Here is a 23,206-nt window from a genome sequence, read left to right on the forward strand (position 1 = left end):
CTTACATTATGAACTATCACTTTGTTAGCCTAAACAAGCTAATACCATTTAAACATGTGAAGAGTTTGACATGTTGTCTATATAAAATAAATAACGGAAGCTATTTCACCTTAAAGTCTTAGTACAGATCCGGATTTCAGTCTTTGAGATGCTTAGATAAGCTTGAGGTGTTTCTTCCGTTCGTTCCAAAAGCTCAAAGACAATATTTGCACATTGGCTTTTGGCCTTCAGCTGATAACTTATCCAAATGCAAAATATCTCCATACTCAACTTTTGCTGTTTTTATAATATTTTTCCTCCAGTGAGTTGCAGTGGAAGTATTGATGCACTAACAGCACTAACTTTTTGTGTGTTTAATGTCAACCTATACTGTAGGTTTATTATGGTGGAATAATGACAAATAAAATGTTCCTACTACAGCTACTTTAAATACATGTCTGTCATATTTTCAGAATTTTGTTATTGACTTTTTTCTGAAGTATAATTTCTTGTGAAAACCCTAGTTGGTTGACAAAAAACTTTCCCTAAGATTTCTTTTCTTTTGATGAAATGTCATGATTCAACCAATAGATGAAGGCCATAGCTAAATCGTCATTTGGTGTTTAAATCCTTCCCATGTCAAAAATCGAGCAGATTTGTATTGTGAGCTATGTCTCAGTGTATAAATTGTTGTAATTTCAGGCGTGGACACATTGAGAAACAAGAGAAAGAACAGACAAATGAGAAGGCGAAGCCAAAGGTTCGAAGGCACCACACCTCAAAGTCGGATGAACCAGACCTACAGGAGTCTGCATTATTGAAGAAAATTATAGCCTATCAGAGGAGACTACTGGTACAGTACACTTTTCTGTCCTTTGGTGGTTAATGGCTTTTTTTTCTCTCTCAACTTATGTATTTTTTGTTAGACTGTGAAACTAATCAAGAAGTTAAAACATGAGCTAAAGACATACATTAGATTTGACAGTAATGCTGTGAACGAATTGCATGATGTTTTCATATAATCATGTCACTGATAATATGAACGGTAACAGTTTAAACCTGATTATATTTTGTAACACACTTTCTGTCTACAGAACTACTTTGCAAGGAACTTCTACAACATGAGGATGTTGGCGCTGTTTGTTGCCTTTGCTATCAACTTTATTCTCCTATTCTATAAGGTAATATTATAGTATATTAGAGCTGTTGTTATATACAACTAGAGCTTAAGAAATACATATTTTTCTTCGCAGACAATCTTAGCACTCTAACAAAATCAATCCAGGAGGCATTTGCTATAACTGAAAGAAACTTTTTTACTTAAAAAGTATTTCTCAATGTCTGTCCAGCAACCAAAGAGCAGTAAGTAGTACTGACTGTGGGCCATTGGACAGTCGGCCAGTCCAGGCCTGGCTACATCCAGTATGTCACTGTAGTTGGTTCACAACTAAATGTGAATTTCAGATGCCTGCGAATATCCAAGGTACTTCATCCAGGCCCACATTTTTTAGATCTAGTGTGCAGTTGCACTAAAAGGAATTGGCACTAATGGCAATTTTATGTTTTCTGCAGAAATTGGTCATGAAATATGATCTGATCTTCACCAAAGTCACAAATATCAACAAAAACAATATTTATGTGCTGATAAAACACAAACAGTCAGGAACAATTAAACACTCAAAGTTATGCTGGAAAAAGTAATTGCAACACTAGGCCTCAATTTCACTAAACTAAGTGGAGTCAAGTGTTAGACCTGGAATCCAATCAATGAAATGAGATTCGAGTTGTGATTTAGAGCTACTTTGACCTATAAAAACACTCAAACCGTGTCCGTGTACTTTTTACAAGCAGCATCAACTGATGTTAGCTATGTTTTGTTGCTGCTATGTACTGTTGCTATTACTTCTGCTCGTGTCAGTTTAAGTAAGCTAAGTAGTTACACAGTACAATCCTGAGCAAAATTCAGTTGTTTTGGTTCAAAAGGGCTGTGGTACTTCGCACTGTTAATACCCCGAAGAAGTGTGATCAGTTTTTACTGTGTTTTCTCATGTCAAATGGTCTTTGTACTATATGGTCTCGTAGGTGAAGCTTGCCTGATTTGGCTAAATTACAGTTTTGACAACTGTGTCTATTCACTAACCTTTTAGGCCTCTTCTATTTTATAGTACTTTCTAAACTCAACGCTACTCATTTTGCTTTGTTTTCCATTGCAAATATAATACTACCTGGTGGTGTCAAATATTCATGAAGCCACGAACGTGATGTCAGTGCAACACGCAGAAAAAAGATAATATTGAATTAATGTTGTTCTTAACTTTCAGTCAGTATGTATGTCGCTGTTTTGAAAGTCTATACACAGCAAGTACACATTTTTCCAAAAAAGGTAGCAAGAAAAAAGACAGAGAAAAAGAAAATGCCTTTTGGCTTCAGGGGTCACCACAGCGGAATGTGTTCCACACATTGATTTGGCATGAGTTTTTAAGCCAGATAACCTTCCTGCCCCAAACCTTCCATTTTACTCGGGCTTGGGACCGGTAACAAGGTGGCCCTTGGTGGCTGGGCAGGGCCACGTGGTGTAGTGGCATTCGAACTGATGGCCTTCTGCATCCCAACCCAATGCTCTACCACTGTGTCACCAGGCCGCCTACAAGACACAAAAAAATCTAAACATTATTTAGACAAGTTGACTGTGGACATGGTGGTAGTGAAGCTTACCTTTGACTCTCCAGTAGTCTGCAGTTTTTTTACTTCAACGTTTAGGATCGCCACAACTCGTTTGGAGGAGACAAATTTACTTTCAGAAGAAGCTGAAGGGAACAAGATCAAAGACCAGAAATAATAATAGTTTGGGCAAGTACTGACCAGTCAATATTCTGCTGTGTTTTCTAATCACCATTTATTCACCATTTTGGATCTCAATACCAAAAAGTACAAAGTAGCAGGTACTATGCACAGCTTTTGCCTGATGGAAAAGCAAAATATGATGAGTTGAGATTAGTCAAATCAAGTTAAGCCACTTCTGTTTCACTCCTACTTTGTGGGATCTGGACCTTCATCATTTTTTGTTCAGTCCAAAATTGCAGACATGAATGACATGATTTTCGACATGATTTTTAACACCTTTGTTATATTTATGAAATACTAGATTTAAAGGCATTACATATGTATTTGTTATTGCATTTGCTGTCATTCAGTGTCCAATATTTGATTAAATTAAATTGAGTAGCCTCTTTAAAATATAATAGGGTATTTTAAATCATATTTATCTGAAAATGCTCTATAATCCAGAAGATCCCCTTTAAAGTCCAACAAATCAGTTACAAACATAATGTCCCTGTCAACCCAGTTTCTATTAAATGAGGATTTCCTTTAATTTGTATTGCCCTGTTGTTGAAAAAAGGAGGGGAAAAGTGTATCTTTAAATAGACACCTTGGTATATGAAATCATATAGTGGGTTAGCGAGAAACATGTTTTTAACCAGTTGTCATGATCTGGCCCTCACACTCACTTCCTGCCCTGGGCTTTTATTTTGTCCCCCTTTTTCTCCACTTCCTATCCCCAGTTAATTTCTCCAGTTTACCAGTCAACAGTCACAATTGTTTTCACCTGTTCTCCTGCCTTTTAAAAACTCAGTTCCTCCCCTTGATTCCCTGTCAGGTCATTTTTGTTGTCATCTGTGCAACACCCTGTTTTGATGTTTGGCTGTTGCGTCAGCTTTGTTTTACCCTGGTAATACATGCAACTCCTCTTGGCTCATCTGTCTCATGGTTTTTGGACTCCGGACTCCGGTTACTTGATTTGTTTGGTTTCTGTGTCTTAGTTGTTTCCTGTGTGGTCGCTTTTCATTTGAGTAATATTTGTTGTTATTATTTGTCGAGTTAAGGCGTTACGTTCATGTTTAGCTCTCCCTGTATTTGTTATTTCCTGGTGTCTTTTTTTAGTTCTCACTAGCTCCCTCATTTTTCTCCTTGGTTAATTTGCTTCACCCTTGTTGGGTTTATGTTCAGTTCTCCTTTTGAGACTCCTAGTATCTACTCCCCCTGGTTCATGTTTATGTTTAGGTTTCTGATTTATAGACTTATGAGGGTTAGTTTCACCCTCTGGGGTTGTGCCAGATTTTTCCTCCTTTATAGGAGTCAGATTATGTTATTAGTAGTTCTTGTTTTTTTTTTGTTATAATTATTAATAAAGCTTATCTTCTCACCGAACACCTCTTGCCTTGTTGCTCTTGGGTCCACAATAAATCCCCAACCTTTACACCAGTATATTCTAAAGGTTCCAAGCAAAGATTCAAAGTTTAGTGCGTTAGTACCTGATTTTCCATACTCCTCCTTTTAATGTGTTTTTTTTTTTCCATAAGAATTGGAAGATGATTGAATTTAACTTTCTAATGTTATTGGGGGAGACATATAAAGAATAAATGAACCCTTTAAAAAATGGTAAGATCTCTAGCAAGCTATTGACTAAGATTTTTCCATATCGGTTATACGATTGGTATCAGTATGCTCTTTTAAAGTATCTTTTATATTGTTACACCCAAGTATTTAACTTAGGATTTGACATCAATTGAGGCTACAGAAGAGTCACCAAGTGTGAATGGGAGGTGATTTGCATTTTTTTTTTTTTTTTTTTTGATATTTAGGCATAATCCTGATGCTTTGGAGAAGACGACAAGGACTAATGTAATGGCTTCTTCACCTTGGTTTGGGTTTTTAAAAATGGCTGTCTCAGCCGCAAACTAATTTTAAATTCTTTATCAAGCATTGTAATCTTTTTTTTAAATTTGTCGTTCTTAATAAGCATCGTCAATATTTGACTGGCTAGGATAAATACTTTTGGAGAAATTGGGCATTCCAGGGTTAAGAGATACAGCACTGCATTTGACATTGCATAACATTTTAATATTACAAGATATTTCACTAAATCTTAAGAATTTCAATGTTCCATATAGGAATGAATGGAAAGTCTAGGAACACGTCCCTCGGTATTAATTAATTTGGATTGTTAATGTTCCTACCTTTTACAAAGGCAGACTGGCATTGGTCCATTTTTGATGCCCATTTAGTCTGTTTGAATAAATGTTTGCCAACAAGTTGTAGTCAATAAATAAGTGTTATAGGTCTCCAACGTTCTTGAGTAAAGTAAATATGCCTTGCTTTCATGGTAGCGCTAAGGTTCCCTTCTGAAATATATTCTAAAAGAGCATAATATAACATCCCTCTAATGTCCTTCCTAAATGCTGTTATTTCATCTGTTAGGCCATCAATCCCTGGCAACTTCCTTTTGCAACTGCAGTATCTAGTTCTTCAATTTTTATTTCCCCATCAATTATTTGCCTAAAGTCCTCGTCCATTGTCATCTTCCATTTGCTAATTTTAAAAAAATATTAGTTTTCCTGAGAAAAACTACATTTATATACGACCCCAATCAAAAAAAGGTTGTGACGATGTGTAAAACGTAAATAAAAACTGAATGCAATGACTTGCTAATTTCATATTTCATCAACATCAGATGTTGACAGGAAGATATTTTACCATTTCGGGGAAAATGTTAACTCATTTTGAATTTAATGGCAGCAACACATCTCAAAAGTTGGAACAAAAGGCTGGAATAAAAAGTGATTAGTAGCAGCATTTCAAAGAGGCATAGCTTAACAAATGGCAAGATGGGCAGATTCATCTGTGACAAACTGTCTAAAAATTGTTGAACAATTTCAGAAAGAGGTTAATAGACATTGAACAACTACAGTATATAATATCGAAAGATTTAGAAAATCAGGAGGAATCTCTGTGAGCAAGGGACAAGCCAGCACTGCAATAAATACAGGCATGATTCTCTACTTAACATCACTGTCTGTGAACACAGCTCACCATACAATTTACAAATTAAAGCTGTACCATGCAAATAAGAAGCCATATTTCAACACAATCCAGAAATGCTGCTGTGTTCTTTGGGTCAGACCTCATTTAAAATTGTCTAAGGCAAATGGAAAACTGTTCTGTAGTCAGATGAATCAAAATTTTTAATTTTGTGGAATCCATGGACGCTGTGTCTTGTGGACTAAACAGGAGGGGGACCATTCAGCTTGTTATCAGCGAGAATGCTAAACTTCAGTTCAATTCAACTTTCAATTCAACTAGCGACAATTCACAACAAAGTCATGTTACGGCACTTTACAGAATAAACTCAAGACTATAAAGATTTATAGTGAGAACCCAACAACTCTGGCTTGAGCAAGCCCCAGGCCACAGTGGAGAGGAAAAACCTTTAACGGAAGAAACCTCCAAAGAGGTAGGTTTTGAGCTTAGACTTAAAAGTAGAGAGATCATTGGTAAACCACATATTACATGCATCACTACAGCATGGTTTAACAGGAGAAGGACTCAGAAGGCCCAGGGCTGTTAAGCAGCTAGAATCCTGCATTAGAGAAGAATAGGACGGGCGACTGTGGCGCAGGAAGGTAGAGCGGTTGTCCATCAATCTCACAATTGTTGGTTCAATCCCCGGCTCCTCTGGTCACATGTCGAAGTGTCCTTGAGCAAGACACTGAACCCCAGCTTAGTTGCTCCCAGTGAGTGTTGGCCAGCTGCATAGCAGCTCCCTCATCAGTGTATGAATGTGTGTGTGATTGTGAGTGTGAATGGGTGAATAAGAAGCAGTGTAAAGTGCTTTGAGTGCCAATAGGTAGAAAAGTGCTATATAAGTGCAGACCATTACCATAGGACAACATTCAATTCAAGGAGACATAAATAAAGTAAAAAGTATTGGTCCTAACACAGAGCCTTGTGGAACTCCATAACTAACCTTTGAGTGGATGGAGGATTCACCAGTAACATGAACAAATTTAAATCTATCAGATAGAAAAGATTTAAACCAAGCTAGTGCAGTTCCTGTAATTCTGATTTCATGTTCCAGTCTCTGTAATAAAATGTTTTGATCAATGGTATCAAATGCAGCACTAAGATCTAACAGAACAAGTAAAGAGATGAGCCCATTATCTGAGGCCATGAGAAGATCGTTGGTGACTTTTACCAGTGCTGTTTCTGTACTATGATGAACTCTAAATCCTGAGAGAAAGTCTTCATACAAATTATTCCTGTTAAGGTGGTCACATAATTGTTTTGTAAATACTTTTTCAAGATTTTTAGAAATAAAGGGGAGATTAGATATTGGTCTGTAATTGGCTAAAACACCTAATACAAACATATTTATTAAGCGTAAAGCTTCCTTGAGCAGCTTAGTTGGAATAGGGTCTAGCAGACAGGTTGTTGGTTTAGATGAGGTAATAATTGAAGTTAGCTCAGAGAGATCTATGGGTAAAAAGCAGTCTAACAGGGATTTGGGGCCTTATCGATGACTCTAGCACTGTTGTACATGAAGATCTATCTGTAATATTTGGGGGATCTGGTGAATTCTTTCTCTAATAGCTACAATTTTATTCATAAAGAAGGTCGTGAAGTCATTGCTGCTCAGAGTTAAGGGAAAACTAGACTCAACAGAACTATGGCTCTTAGTCAGCCTGGCTACAGTGCTGAACAGAAACCGGGGGTTGTTCTTGTTTTCTTCTATTAATGATGAATATTATGCTGTTCTGGCATCACTGAGAGCTTTTTTTTACATTTTTAAACTATTTTTCCAGGCTAAATGAGATTCTTCTAACTTTCTGGAACGCCACTTCCTTTCTAACTTTCGTGTTTCCTGTTTTAAGTTGCGTGTTTGTGAACTATACCATGGAGATCACCTCTTCTGGTTTACTGCCTTCTTTTTCAGAAGGGCAACACTATCGAGTATTGTACGTAGTGAGGCTGCTGAATTGTCAATAAGATAATCTACTTCTGCAGGAGAAACATTAAGGAGACTACTTTCCATATTGTGAAGCAAATGATGAAGAAATAATTTCTTTAAATTTGTTGACAGCTTTTTCACTTAAGCATCTTCTATAGTGGAATTTTTCCCTAACTGCTATATAGTCCGTTATTGTAAATTCAAATGTTATTAAAAAATGGTCAGACAGAAGAGAGTCGTGAGGAAATATGGTTAAATTATCCGCTTCAATTCCATACGTAAGGACAAGGTCTAACGTGTGACTAAAACAGTGAGTGGGTTTATACATTCCTCTCCCAAACTCCAGCAACTGGTCGTCTCACCTTCCAGATGTTTACAGACAATTACTAAAAGAAGAGTGGATGCTACACAATAGTAAACATCACCCTGTTCCAACTTTTTTTGAGATGTGTTGCTGCCATCAAATTCAAAATGATCTAATATTTTCCATGACATGGTAAAATCTCTCGCTTTGTTTTATTGTGAATAAAACATGGGTTGATGAGATTTGCAAATCATTGCATTCTGTTTTTATTTACATTTTACACATTGTCCTAATTTTTTAAATTAGGATTGAAGTAATTTTGGTCTGTCTTTGCTAGTTTTTTGTCTATAAGGTTGTTATGAGGCTCCTTGTGGTAGTGTTTCATATCTTTTTAGTTGTATTTCATGCTCCTCTCGCTTTTTCAAAATAAATATTAACTTCAGTGTTGTCTGAATTTAGAAGTAGGATATTACAGGACTTCCAGTCAGGCATGCCTGAAGTTTAACTAAATTATAGATGAATATAGATGGGTGTGGTGTGCATAACAATGCAAATGTATGGTGTGTTTATTATACTGTTATACTGTTGTCTAAGGGTGACGTACGATGTAAAAAGTATCAGTCCTAGCACAGAATCCATAACTACTTTGTGTGTGCAAAGAAGATTCATTAATAGCATGACCCAATTGCAGTTCCTTTAATCCCAATGTCATGTTCTTGTAGTTAATGGTGTCAAATGAAGCACCAAGATCTAACAGGATGGGCAGAGAGAGTCCACTATTTGAAGTTAAGAGATGATCACTGGTCACTCTGACCAGTGCTTTTTTTGTATTATGAAGTAGTCTAAAAACTAACTAGAAATTTTTAAGTTTAAGTTATTCCTCCACCGGTGGTCAAATAATGACTTTTTCAAGGATTTCAGAAATAATGGTCTGTAGATGGCTAAAACACTTGGGTCAAGACAACTTGTCAGACATCTCTTCTCACAGCCCAGCATCTGTTCATTACGCCTCTTCCGGGAGTCTTCAGTATTGTTTAGTATTTATGGACAAAGCATTTTCTTTACCTATTACAGTTCCACTTTTAACATTACAACAAGTTGACAACTGAAGTTGCTTATTTTCAGCCTAAAGACCACTCTTTAGTTAGTTCGTAAGGTGTTATGAAAAATGGCAGCTTGAGCAGACTCACTCCCATGTCATATGTCATGCCTCTATGAGTTAGGAACTTAATTTACTTAAGTATATGAAAGATGTACCTTCTACAGTTAAAATCTTCTTAAAATGTAATGAGTAAAATCTTACTTAAAAGGTTTAATGGTTTGCATTTGCATTCCTAAGCCAAAATCAAGTAGCATTTTGTCTAATTCTTTCATATCTACATAGCTCAAGGACTAATAAATTGTCCCTAACAGGTTTCTTCATCCTCATCTGTGGTTGAGCAAAGAGAAGTAAGGTACTCTGGCAGCCAACATGATGGGAACATACAGTGGGATCCACTAGCTAGAGAAGCAGTGGAGACAAAAGTGGATGTGATGGATGAATCTCCAGAGCAGCTGAAGCCCGTCATGGTCCGTTTTGTCCTGGAAGAGAGCAGTGGATACATGGAGCCCATGTTACGAATCCTGGCTATCCTGCACACTGTCATCTCCTTCTTCTGCATCATTGGATACTACTGTCTCAAGGCTGGATACTAATGATTAATACATGACAGGAATAATTTGAAATGTTGTCTTAATTCACACAGCAGTCTTATTTTGTTTGTGTGTTGCAGGTTCCACTTGTGATCTTTAAGCGTGAGAAAGAGGTGGCCAGGAAGTTGGAATTTGATGGTCTTTATATCACAGAACAGCCATCTGAGGATGACATCAAAGGACAATGGGACAGACTGGTAATCAATACACAGTGAGTAGACTCTGTGTCTCATGTGTAGACATGAACTTGTGTTTTTTAGTATTTGTACTAATGCTACAGTGTCCATTAAGAATGGAAAACCTTGTAAAGAACTAGTTGATGAGAAGATGACATTATGCAAAAATGTATTCAGCAGAGGTGCTTTGTTAGAATTAACTTGGTGGTGGAGGTACATCCTGTTCACATCTATTGGAATGTACCTCCACCATGCATCAAGGAGCACATTGGGTTCTCATTCTTAGCGCAGCACCTGTGTGTTAGAACTAGAACCTTGCATATGTTAAGACATGAATTATGGCAGTATCAGCTGTGTGTTAGACCCCATTCACATATATAGGGGGTAGCAATGTTACAGTTCTTTACAAGTAATACATCTTTATAGCAAATATAACTAATTTGGCTATTGTCCTCGGATTTTCAGATCTTTCCCCAACAACTACTGGGATAAGTTTGTGAAGAGGAAGGTAAGCATAAGAATTTATTCATCAATTCAATTTAACTGCTGAACAGGATTTATGAGTCCGTTACACTGTGACCACAATATTAGGCAAGTGAGCATTTTGATCATTATTTTTATGCATATTGTCCAACCCCAAGCTGTATAAACTTGAATGCTAATTGGATTTAAGCATATCTGGTTGTGTATTCGCATAATGAGTAAGGGTGTGGCCTGAGTATATAAACATCCAATTGCAAGATGTGCATAATTATTAGCCAGCTTCTTTTCCTCAGGCAAAATGGGCAAAAAAAGAGATTTAACTGACTCTGAAAATTAAAAAGATTGTTAAAATTCTTTCAGAAGGATGCAGCACTCTTGAAATTGCTAAAATATTGGTGTGTGATTACAGAACCATCAAACGTTTTGTTGCACAACATGCTGAGAAAAAAATATGCAGATTAACTGCCAAAGATTTGAGAAGAATCCAATGTGAAGCTGCCTGGAACCCATTGTACTCCAGTGCTTTTTTTCCAGAGCTGCAACCTAACTGGAGTGCCCAGAAATACAAGGCTAAAACCAGAGCACTGCTTAACAAGACACAAAAGTTGAAGCGTCAAGACTGGGACAACAAAAATCAGAAGACAGATTTTTCAAAGGTTTTATGGACTGATGGAATGAGACAGACTCTAGACAGACTCTTGAGAGACCAGATGAATGGGCCCAAGATGAATGGGCCCAGTGGCTAAATCAGTAACGGGCACAGAGCTCTGCTTCAACTCAGATGCAAACAAGGTGGAAGTCTTCCCAGCGAGACCTTAGATGCAACACAACATCAGCATCAACATTGGATCTCGTCACACTTAGATGTGCAGTTAATGTTTTGCGGACCCAGAAAGAGAGATGGATACAGGGAGTTAGGAAGGCATAAATGATTTATTTTAGGGGAAGGTATCATAGGTTGGGTCGGGGGGAAAGGGGAGCGCTGCCAGGGGGCCATGTCTGGAGGAAGGAGAGCCTGGTCCGAGGACCTTGACGCCTGGTGCGGGGGGAGCGATGGCGGCTAGTCACAGGAGGAGTATAGCGATCGTGGGGGAAGGTGGGGGACGATCTGGCTTCTTGTGGTGTGAAGAAGACCAGTATATGAGCTGCTGTCATTAGGAAGAGTGATTGCCTGCAAGGATGGCAGCCGCCGCGGTCCAGGTGCTCTAGGAAAAAGAAAAACACAAAACAGACAGGGAGGGAGAGAGAAGGAGGGGAGGATGAAAGGGCGGATGCTGTGACAGAATCCACAGTGATTGTCCCCACTAAGTCGGCCAGAAATCTGGGGGTCATCATCGACGATCAATTGAGTTTTAAGCACCACATCTCCTCAGTCTCTAGGACTTGCAGATTTGCCCCCTACAATATCAGAAAGATCCTACCTCACGGAATATACAACCCAACTCAACCCAACTCATTGTACTCATTAATGGGGTTACCAGTATCCACAATCAAACCCCTGCAGATTATCCAAAATGTGGCAGCTCACCTCATTTCTAATCAGCCAAAAAGGACTCATGTCACACCAGTCTTCAGATCTCTACACTGGCTTCCTGTAGCTGCTCGCATCAGGTTCAAAGCTCTGTCTCTCGCCCAAAGGGTTATCACCTCAACAGCTCCTGCCTACATTAACTCTGTCATTCAAGTCTACAATCCTTGCGGTCTGCCAACGAAGGACGTCTAGTGGTACCAGCACTACAAAACTCTTCAGCTTAATGTTCCCACGATGATGTAACGATCTACCAAACTCTGCACGCTCAGCAAAATCACTCCCAATATTCAAAAAAGTGCTGAAAACAGAAGTCTTCCGCACCTTCCTATGCACCTAATTCTAAAATTAAACTAAATCTTTCTTGCACTTGCATTTCATGAAATTTAAACACTTTTCTGATAGGAATTTACTTTGATGTTTTCTCCTTGACTTAGATTTTTGCTTGTCTTGGACCTCACTTATAAGTCGCTTTGGATAAAAGCGTCTGCTAAATGACTAAATGTAAATGTAAGATGGACTTAAAAGACCAATGACATGGCCCCCTTCGTTACTTGAACTAAAAGCTAAAGAGAACTTTTGGACCCTACTTATACAGGGGAAGGAAGCGGTACACCTCTCTGAACAGTGTCTGGGAGGCTGTGGTTGCTTCTGTACAGAAAGTTGATCGTCAACAGATCAAGAAACTGATGGACTCGATGAATGGAAGTCTTATTAATGGTATTAAAAAGAAGGGTGGCTATATTATTCAATGATTTTTTTTTTAAATATCAGAAATTTTTATTTTTAAATTTTGAGGTGTTTTTTATCACGCTCACCTTAACAGATGAAAATAAACAAGTGAGGTGGGAAAATTTTCAACTTTCATTTACTAGTTGCATAACAATTCTGCACATTAATAGTTCAATATTTGTGCACACCTAGACTACCATGTGCTGATCAGGTCCAGCGTTTATACCGCCTGGTGTTGGACAGAGGCCTGCATTAAATACTATGATGTGTATAGGGGACCCTGTGTGACAATAATGGCCAGTAAACTTTTCCCATGCTGAGCTTTGTCCACCACATTTAAAGCACAGTATTAATGCCGCTAGGTGTTATCAATGTTGTGACTCATTGAGGCAAATTTTATTTTCTTTCTTATGTTAAGATGCTGCTGTCCAGGTCTGACAGTTGAGGATACATTTAATTTCATCTGAAAACCTTGCAGTATATTCTATATAAAAATATTGCTCGGTGGAAGATTTCCCCTCCAGTTTTGTGAGTTTTAAAGTGGATTTAAATCATCTTAAGCCTCTAAGCATGGAGAAAAAGTACAACACAGTGGATTACTACTGGCAGTTAAATGTTCAGAACAGGTCTTGTGCAGCTTGGGCAGCTTCTTGTGTAAAACTTGTGTGTTACTACGGGAATTTACCCTAACAACTTGTTATCTGCATAGCTGAGCTGAAGTTTTATTTCAAAATAATGCAATTTTAGAAAAAGTGATTAAAACATTAATTTTAAATTGATCCTGCTTTTCTACAGGTTATGGATAAATATGGGGAGTTTTATGGGCATGATCGCATTAGTGAGCTGCTGGGAATGGATAAAGCTGCTCTGGACTTCAGTGATGCTCACAAGAAGAGGAAGCCCAGAAGGGACAGCTCACTGGCTGCTGTGTGAGTGTTCTGTGTCAGTGTCAATGTCTGAGCATGCAAAAAAAATATCAGCTAAAAAACAGAAAGATTTACAGTATGTCCTTCTGATCAGCACTGCAACTAGGATCACACCAATACGAATATAGAGGATATTCTTATCTTTATCTGTATGTTGACAGGCTCAGCTCTATTGATGTCAAGTACCAGATGTGGAAGCTGGGGGTTGTTTTTACAGACAATGTAAGTATGTAGAAGCACCAGCATGTCTGACTTCATGGTGGATGTTGTGCACAAATAACAGGGTTTCTGAAACTCTTCTTTTTTATTATTATTATTTTAAGTTTACCATACAGCCAAATGCCATTGACAGACTGTTTCCTAACATTGTTGCATTGGAAGAGATGAACACATTACATCACCTGAATTAATGTCTTTTCTTCTTTCTTCAGTCCTTCCTCTACTTGGCTTGGTATATGACCATGTCCATCCTGGGTCACTACAACAATTTCTTCTTTGCTGCCCACCTCCTTGACATTGCTATGGGTTTTAAGACTCTCCGTACCATCCTGTCCTCGGTCACACACAATGGCAAGCAGGTAGAGAACTTACAGTACATGCCAGCTTTTGACTTACACTAATCTAGTGGACAAAGTTTGTTTCCAAACCCCAGTTCCAGAAAAGTTGCTTTTTATTTGAAATCTATGTTTGATGGTTAATAGTATAATGTTTGGTCATTTTGTTAAGGAAGGGGTAACAAGAAACTGAAAAACTTGTTGATTAAAAAAACACACATGGTGTTACCTGTCACAACTAATGAGTTGAATATGACTTTTTTCATTGTTCTCACTGTGAACACAGCATTAAACCAGCAGTTCTTGTGTGAATATGTGTGACTGTGACTGAGAGGCACCCTGAATAAATAAAGTAAAAAAAAAAAAATTGGGTGCAGTTAAAATATATTTTTGAGGGGGTACTTCAGCTGGAATATTTTGAAGTACCGGAGTACTCACATTTCCGGATCGCTCGGGGCCTGGGTTAACAACGACCACCACCAGTGCTGTTGACCTGCATGGTACTTGTGAAAATTGGACTACTGTTGGTCGTAGTCAAAGAAGGAGAGGAGCAAGGTGTGTTCGTAGGCAGAGAGAGAAGAGGAAATCTAAGAATGTCGGACTGACAGTAGGGACTTTGAAAGTTGGGACTATGACAGGGATGGTTAAAGAGATGACTGACATGATGCAGAGAAGGAAGGTGGATATACTGTGTGTCCAGGAGACCTTGTGGAAAGGTAGCAAGGCTAGAAGCTTAGGAACAGGGTTCAAGTTGTTCTACCATGGGTCAGAGAGGGAGAAAAATGGAGTAGGAGTTATCCTGAGGAGTTGGTGAGGAATGTTCTAGAGGTGAAAAGACTATCAGACACGTTGATGAGTCTGAAGCTGGAAATTGAAGAGGCAGGAACATAGGGTGACATGTAAGGGCGGAGTTAGAAGCACTCAGGTGGACGACATCTTGTGTAGACGTTGTCTTCTGAAAGAGACCAGTGACTGTAAAGTGTTGGTAGGGGAGAGTGTAGCCAGACAACACAGGTTGGTGGTGTGTAAAATAACTCTGGTGGTGAGGAAGATGAAGAAGACAAAGGCAGAGAAGAGGACGAAGTGGTGGAAGTTGAAAAAGGAAGACTGTTGTGTAGTTTTCAGGGAGGAGCTGAGACAGACTCTGGATGTCAGAAAGTGCTCCCAGATGACTGGACCACTACAGCTAATGTGATCAGGGAGACAGGTCGGAGGGTACTCGGTGTGTCATCTGGAAAGAGGAAAGTGGACAAGGAGACTTGGTGGTGGAACGAGGAAGTTCAGGAGTGTATACAGAGAAAAAGGTTAGCTAAGAAGAAGTGGGACACTGAGACACAGGGAGATGCAGCGTAAAGTGAAGGTAGAGGTGGCAAAGGCCAAACAAAGAGCATTTGATTACTTGTATGCTAGGTTGGACACTAAAGAGGGAGAGGTGGATTTTTACAGGTTGACAAGACAAAGAGATAGAGATGGGAAGGAGTGTGATGGGAAGATGGAAGGAGAACTTTGAAGAGTTGATGAATGAGGAAAATGAAAGACAACGAAGAGTAGAAGAGGTGACTGGTGTGGAGCAGGAAGTAGCAAAGATTAGTAAGACTGAAGTGAGGAGGATGTTGAAGAGGATGAAGAGTGGAAAGACAGTTGGTCCTGATGACAAACCTGTGGAGGTATGGAAGTGTCTAGGAGAGGTGGCAGTAGAGTTTCTGACTAGTTTGTTTAACAAGATCTTGGACAGTGAGAGGATGCTGAGGACTGGAGAAGTGTACTGGTGCCAATTTTTAAGAACAAGGGAGATGTGCAGAGCTGTCGCAACTACAGAGGAATAAAGCTGATGAGCCAAACATTGAACTTGTGGGAAAGAGTAGTGGAAGCTCGGCTAAGGGCAGAGGTGAACATTTGTGAGCAGAAATATGGTTTCATGCCTAGAAAGAGTCCAACAGATGCAGTATTTGCTTTGAGGATGATGATGGAGAAGTACAGAGAAGGTCAGAGGGAGTTGATTTGTGTCTTCGTAGATTTAGAGAAAGTGTATGACAGGGTGCAGAGAGGAGCTGTGGTATTGTATGAGGACGTCTGGAGCGGCAGAGAAGTATGTTAGAGTGGTGCAGGACATGTATGAGAGCTGTAAGACCGTGGTGAGGTGCTGTAGGTGTGACAGAGGAGTTCAAGGTGGAGGTGGGTCTGCATCAAGGATCAGCTCTGAGCCCCTTCTTGTTTGGTCTGGTGATGGACAGACTGACAGATGAAGTTAGACAGGAATCTCCATGGACTATGATGTGCAGATGACATTGTGATTTGTAGTGAGAGCAGGGAGCAGGTGGAGGAAAATCTAGGGAGGTGGAGGTCTGCTCTGGAAAACAGAGGAATGAAGCTTAGCCGCAGCAAGACAGAATACATGTGTGTCAATGAGAGGGACCCAGGTGGAACGGTGAGGTTACAGGGAGCAGAGGTGAAGAAGGTGCAGGACTTTAAGTACTTAGTCAGCGGTTCAGAGCAACGGAGAGTGTGGAGAAGAGGTGAAGAGGCGAGTGCAGGCAGGTTGGAACGGGTGGAGAAAAGTGTCAGGTGTGTTGTGTGATAAAAGAGTATCAGCAAGAATGAAAGGAAAGATGTTCAAGACGGTGGTGAGACCAGAGATGTTGTTCAGCTTAGAGACAGTGGCACTGAAGAAAAGTCAGGAGGCAGAGCTGGAGGTAGCTGAGCTTAAGATGTTGAGGTTCTCTTTGGGAGGGACGAGGATGGACAGGATCAGGAATGAGGACATCAGAGGGACAGCTCATGTTAGATGTTTTGGAGATAAAGTCAGAGAGGCCAGATTGAGGTGGTTTGGACATGTTCAGAGACTGTGAATATATCAGTATAAGGATGCTGAGGTTGGAGCTGCCAGGCAGGAGGTCTAGAGGAAGAGCAAAGAGGAGATTTATGGATGTAGTGAGGGAGGACATGAAGTTAGTTGGTGTGAGTGAAGAGGATGCAGAGGACAGAGTTAGATGGAGGCACATGATTCGCTGTGTTGACCCCTGAAAGGGAAAAGCTGAAAGGAACAGAAGAAGAGCAGTACTCACACTTCTACTTGATTATTTAATTTTGCCTGCATGTTTATTATCATCATCCAAAGAAAGCAGTAGCAGTAAATTATTTTGCAAATAAAATCTCTTCACTCTCACCAGTGCTAATTTATTAATTTAAATAAATGAACAAAATCTCATCACTCATGTTTATGTGAATTATTTTATGCATCCCAGCAGCCTCGTCTCATCTCCTGTCTTGCAGCTTGTGTTAACAGTTGGCCTGCTAGCAGTGGTGGTGTACCTTTACACTGTAGTGGCCTTCAACTTCTTCAGGAAGTTCTACAACAAAAGTGAAGATGGAGAACTGCCCGACATGAAGTGTGACGACATGTTGACAGTGAGTATGAGAAGTATATTGTCCAAAACCGTAGTGAGCAAAGGAAGGAAAAAGCATCCTCTTTGTCTCTGGAACAAAGTTAGTGTTACATGTGACCATGAAGACAGACAGGCAGAATTTTAATGATACTTAAAGACGGCATTCAGATTGATTGGGTCAAGAAACAGAGACAAGAAACTCATTGGTCTCACCCAGTGGTGTCAGGATTGTAAAGGGAGGGAATTCAACAGTGTGGGGAAGTTGAAGGAAATTAGATCAGGCATTTATAGCCTATGTTCACCCTCAGAGAAACAGAGTGTTGGGGAAAATATATTCTTTATTGAACATCCTCTAAGGCTTCACCAATTTTGTCTCATTTAAAATCTGAGATATCCTCTGGAGTGTGCCAGTAAAGAAGATCTCGTTCCAATTATGGACAGAAAATCATGGGTCAGAGCTTTTAGTCTGACAGTGTTCAGCCTCAGGCTTCATCTGTGCTGTAGCTGAGCTGCTATAAGATTATGTGGCCTTTTTCTGCTTAGTTTATTTTCCAGGCAGCTTTTCAGGAATAACAACAGTGCTCATGACAACAGAACTGGGGGTTTACTACTGATTGGTTACATTATCTGGTTTTATGAAGCCCAATAATAGTGATTCTAGGCATTCATATATGAGAGTTTTAAAATAAGCTGGTGTTACTCGTTTCCTTTGCACAAAGGCTGTGATAGATCTGAGCTTAACAGGTATAATAAGGCAGGAAGCTCAGTATTTATCATAAAAGTCAAATATGCAGGGAGTGATGAAGGGGGTCAGAATAAAGACTGAATTACAGCTGTATTAATGCTGTTTTTTGTACTGCTAAACCATCTAAAAGAAATACTATATAAGGCCTCTGTGGTTTGTGGGGTGTGGGGTGTGAGGATGGGAGGGTGGGTTCTGTCACTCGGAAATTTCAGGACACACACACTTTAATCCCCTATAGTCAGCCACCCATGGCATTCCACAGAGCTCTTCTGTTTCCTATTAAGGGCCGCAGGTGGCAACTCGGCCTGGTCAATAGAAAGGTGACACAGGCTTAGTGGACTTAAGGGATAGACTGATGAAGGACCACTGCCCCTGGGAGGGTTCTGTCTTCCTCTCTTCCCTTTATGTGAATAAATCCCTTATAATAACAATCACAACAGGATTTTAGGATTGAGCTGATCTCTCCTTTTTTGTTCACTTTTTAGCTGTCATCTTTTTCTCTCTGTACTCTGTGTTCCTTTGCTGAGAACTTTGGCAGAGTGGTCTCTGCTGATTTATAAAACTACGAATTCTGTCCACAGTTGCTTTACTGTATAACATGTTTCTTTTTCTGAAGGCAGCCAGCACATGCACAAGGGCTTTACCAGTTTTATATTTTGTTTTGGGCATTTTCCTTTTAAATCTTCCCTTTAGCAAAAGAAACACATCTTCAGTTGGGTTCAGCTGCTGATTCACTAAAACCTTCCACAACCATCCCTCTGATATAAACTTTTGTTTAGTGGGGAGTGTATTTTGGTTTATTGTCTTTCACTTAAATTCATAGCTACTTATTGTAAGAATCAAGAATCAATCTCAAAGAACATACTTTGGTAACAAGAAATACCTGGCTGTCATATGTGACAATATGTTTGCTCACCTAAATCTGTCTTTTTTTGACCTTTGTCTCATTCATCGTTTGGTCTTATCTTTGTTGTACTGAAACATACATTGAAACATACATTACTGTAAATGGCCTAGCTAAAAGAGTATTTCATAGAAATATTTGAGAGAATATTGTCTGATCCCCATTTCAATTCCAGCATATTAAGTTTCATCTCTGTCCTCTCACTCTCTCTCTCTCTCTCTCTCGCTCTCCTTTACCAACTGTGTGTCTCTCCACTCCCTTTCTCCCAGTGCTACATGTTTCACATGTATGTAGGTGTGCGAGCAGGGGGAGGGATTGGTGACCAGATTGAGGACCCAGCAGGTGACGAGTATGAGATCTATCGCATCATCTTCGACATCACCTTCTTCTTCTTTGTCATTGTGATCCTTCTGGCAATCATCCAGGGTGAGAGATTCCAGACATACACATACAGTGTGTAGACCTCTGTGAATTTCTTGAACTCCAGTAATGAGGGATACAAACACAACCAAGTCCAGGAGACTATTCATATTCGTGTGAAAGTCACTGATAAATAAATAAATTCAGTGGTAAATATCTTTGGAAGGAAGATAGTTGGTGTAAAATATAGCCCTTGAGTCTTGCCAAATGTTGTTGATGTTTGAACTCACCAGCCAAATACAAAAATAGCCCTCCCTTCAATACTCTTTTAGTAATGGTCCTAAAATTTCATTCATGGCTATAGTGCTAAAATTTGGGCAAGATCTGGTCCAACTGTTGTACATTATCACAGAGGTCCAGAGGGTTCAGAGTTTCCCAGTTATCTTTCTTGCATGCTCAAACATCCTTGCTCAATTTGGTTTTACGCTGTGTAGTCTTTATAACCCAGCCCAAGATTTTTTGCTATGTTGGATGGTCTTATTCCAGGTAGATGAAAGCAGAAGCTGGCAAAGCTAATTTACCATTGTAGGGGGAGTCCGATATTACTAGCATGTTTTTTTCAGTTCAGCTGATGTCGGTCAGGAACTAGTGTACATTCAGGAGTGGTGACTGCAGACAAAGCCACTTAACCATTTTCCAACCCCAGTGAACAAAGGCAAACTATCTGCTTGCAGAGTTATGCTTGTTTTAGTGCTAATAGTCTGCTTTTTTAGTTTGAGACTTATGCCGTCTGTATTGTCCATCACATTTAAAGTGACCTCAGGAGAGTTAAGCTGCTCTAATTGATGGACACATTTCTGTGGCACATATAAAAAAACTATTATAATACACTATGGAATAGCTTTAACCGTGCGCTAGTGGCTGAAGGCATTTTCACATTCTTACAGATCGTTTTGGGTCTTGCAGTTTTTGTCTTTGATTGGGGTGGTGTTTACCCCTTCATGGGATGGCTGCACTAAATGCTTTACCTTAGATCCAAGTCTAGTCTGGCCAACGGTACATTGCTAAAATTTAGATACTCAAACTGTCTTTTTGACAGTCATGGTTGCTGCATCTATGTTGATCTGTATTCAATTAAAATGGCTGTTTACCTCCACTCAAACAGTGACCACCTCCTGCTCCATTTGGCACAATGCAGACATTTTTGCAGAGCTGGTGCATCAGACTACATAAAACACAATTACAAGGCATTTGCAAACATGTTTTTTCTGCCATAATGTGAACACTCCTTAAGTGAGTAGACGAGTCTCTAGAGAGTTAACATTAAAAGTAACAAGTCTAAATCATCGGGATTAAACACATACTGAGGGGCAGTAGGTAAAGTACATTATAAGTACATAAAAGAACCTTAGAGATTAAACAGAAAAGAAAGCAGAAAGAACAAACAGCGTCAACCTAATAACAAGTGTCAGTCTCATAAAAAACAGTCATCAAATTTTCATTCACAAGCCTTTTGATAGATCTTTATATAAAACATAATCACAATAAAATGAATGCAAACAATAGCAACCTGATACTATAACATGGTGAAAACAATAACCAATAAAACAAAATATGATATTTAATTAGATAAATAAGTAGAAAGAGAGACAGCAAAACACTGAGCATAACCACCAATAAACTCAGTGGTTACATAATTTTAAAACATGTTTTTAAATTTGGTTTTAAATAATATAAAGAACATTCCACCGAGTTATAGTTCACAGAGAACACTTACTGACTTGAGCTATTGGCTTGAAAAACTAAAGAGTGTGGATTAACTTGTTTAGCATCTATGCTACCATCTATGCTGTGTGAACTTTAGGGTTGATCATCGATGCTTTTGGAGAACTTAGAGACCAGCAGGAACAAGTGAAAGAAGATATGGAGGTAAACACTCTTCCTCTCTATCTCTCCCACAAACACACACCACTGTCTTTTTAAAAAGATTTTTATTTTCAGTATGTGCTTGGATTTGTTTTGTACTGTTTGTAACTGTGCAATAGGTTGTGTTTTGAACCATTTTGTAAACCAATTTATTTTATTTTTTCTTGTGAATTCGAAGATAATACATATCCTAACCTAACCTCTAAATCATATTTGCATGGGATCCTGATGCAAGCAGCAACAGTAGTGCTGCAGCAGGCACCAATAATTAAAAACCTCCAAGTAAAAGTCTTGTGTAATGATTCACTTAACCTTTTCATGTGTCTCTTCCAGACCAAATGTTTTATCTGTGGAATAGGTAATGACTACTTTGACACAGTGCCACATGGCTTTGAAACGCACACGCTACAGGAGCACAACTTAGCCAATTATCTGTGAGTATATCTGGAGTTTCTGTGTGTGTTCCTGTGCCAACATATATTTTAAAATCAGGGTGGCCGTAATAAAAGCTCATATTTTGTGTAACTCCTGTCTTGCAAAATAATATGTTTAACAATGGCAACCCATGCTTGAAGAACCACGACTCAAAGTGTGTCAAAACTGCTCCACAGAAAAGTTGTGTGTTGAGAACTGGCAAATGTTTAACATGTGATAAGATCAAATGAGGATTGTTCTTTTCAGTTTTTTATAATGGGCTCATGCACTATAAAATTGGAATTAACCTCTTTGTACAAATATACTTATTTCAATCAATGTTACAATGTTTAATGTTTTACTAATGTGTTTGTCTCAGATTCTTTGTAATGTACCTCATCAACAAAGATGAAACAGAGCACACAGGCCAGGTAAACCAGCTTGTCTTCCCTATGCAATTGTAAAGTTTTTCAGAGCTTGGCTATCTCCAGTGTTTCTGAACTTTGCTGTTGGCTGCTTGCATTGTTAAAGTGTCAGTGTGCTTCAAACAAAGCACTGCTCAAATCCTCTCAATCAGCAATAACCTCCCCCCTTAGTGATGTGTACTTGTGTAACTGAATAACCCAATTCTCTACCCATTGATTCACTAGGTCCCCTTACTCCACCATCCAAAATGATAACACATTATATTTTATAATATTGATATTGATGATTGCAAATATATTCATTTAATACATTTGCAAGGTGTAATACACATTCATTATGGTTGTTGGATTTTTGAATTTTAACTTTGCTCCACCTGGCCCTCCCATTCTCTGCTGCACTACACCTGTTTACCATCTATTACGGCCCACCATGCCTAGCACAGCCCTCAAGGTATAAGTCATTATCAAATTAAGATGAATAAGAAGCTTCAAAACCTACTAATTAAGCAGACAACGTTAAAGTTCTTTGATTTGTGAGAAGGTAATTCACTTAAAAACATTTAAATACAAACACTCCTGCATTGCTGCTAAAGACTTACATCACACAGCCAGTACCTTCCTATTTTAATCAGTCTAACTGTCTTTACTGAATGCATGTTGGCATACATCTGAGTCATGTCACAAAGCATTTTTAGTGCCTAAATGCAAATTTTTTTAATCAACGTATGCAAAAGAAAATAGAGAAATACATTGAGAATGTTTTCTGAATAGAATCGGCATAACTTCACAGGAAGCACTGACAGTACTTTACCACAATAAGACAACATTTAAAGCAAATTTCTACGAAATATATTGATAAAATCCCCCAAATCCCAGTCTCACATTT

The 23,206-nt window shown here is 39.0% G+C and overlaps 1 protein-coding gene across 17 annotated transcripts in view; it reads left to right on the plus strand.

The window, feature by feature from the left end:
• The window catches only part of ryr2a (ryanodine receptor 2a (cardiac)), a 231,815-nt gene that overhangs the window by 202,795 nt on the left and 5,814 nt on the right, over positions 1-23,206 (plus strand). For 16 of the 17 annotated variants that reach the window (XM_067511778.1, XM_067511780.1, XM_067511783.1 and 13 more), the window contains 13 exons: positions 682-832; positions 1,074-1,160; positions 9,483-9,752; positions 9,842-9,972; positions 10,403-10,445; positions 13,476-13,609; positions 13,768-13,828; positions 14,038-14,184; positions 17,434-17,568; positions 19,465-19,621; positions 21,420-21,484; positions 21,815-21,915; positions 22,275-22,326. In XM_067511778.1, coding sequence (XP_067367879.1) covers positions 682-832; positions 1,074-1,160; positions 9,483-9,752; positions 9,842-9,972; positions 10,403-10,445; positions 13,476-13,609; positions 13,768-13,828; positions 14,038-14,184; positions 17,434-17,568; positions 19,465-19,621; positions 21,420-21,484; positions 21,815-21,915; positions 22,275-22,326 — 1,534 coding nt within the window. The remainder of the gene's footprint in view (positions 1-681; positions 833-1,073; positions 1,161-9,482; positions 9,753-9,841; positions 9,973-10,402; positions 10,446-13,475; positions 13,610-13,767; positions 13,829-14,037; positions 14,185-17,433; positions 17,569-19,464; positions 19,622-21,419; positions 21,485-21,814; positions 21,916-22,274; positions 22,327-23,206) is intronic. The other variant, XM_067511788.1, reaches the window with a different exon arrangement.

The sequence above is a fragment of the Channa argus genome, chromosome 7 (assembly GCF_033026475.1).
Source record: "Channa argus isolate prfri chromosome 7, Channa argus male v1.0, whole genome shotgun sequence".
Taxonomy (NCBI): Eukaryota; Metazoa; Chordata; class Actinopteri; order Anabantiformes; family Channidae; genus Channa; species Channa argus.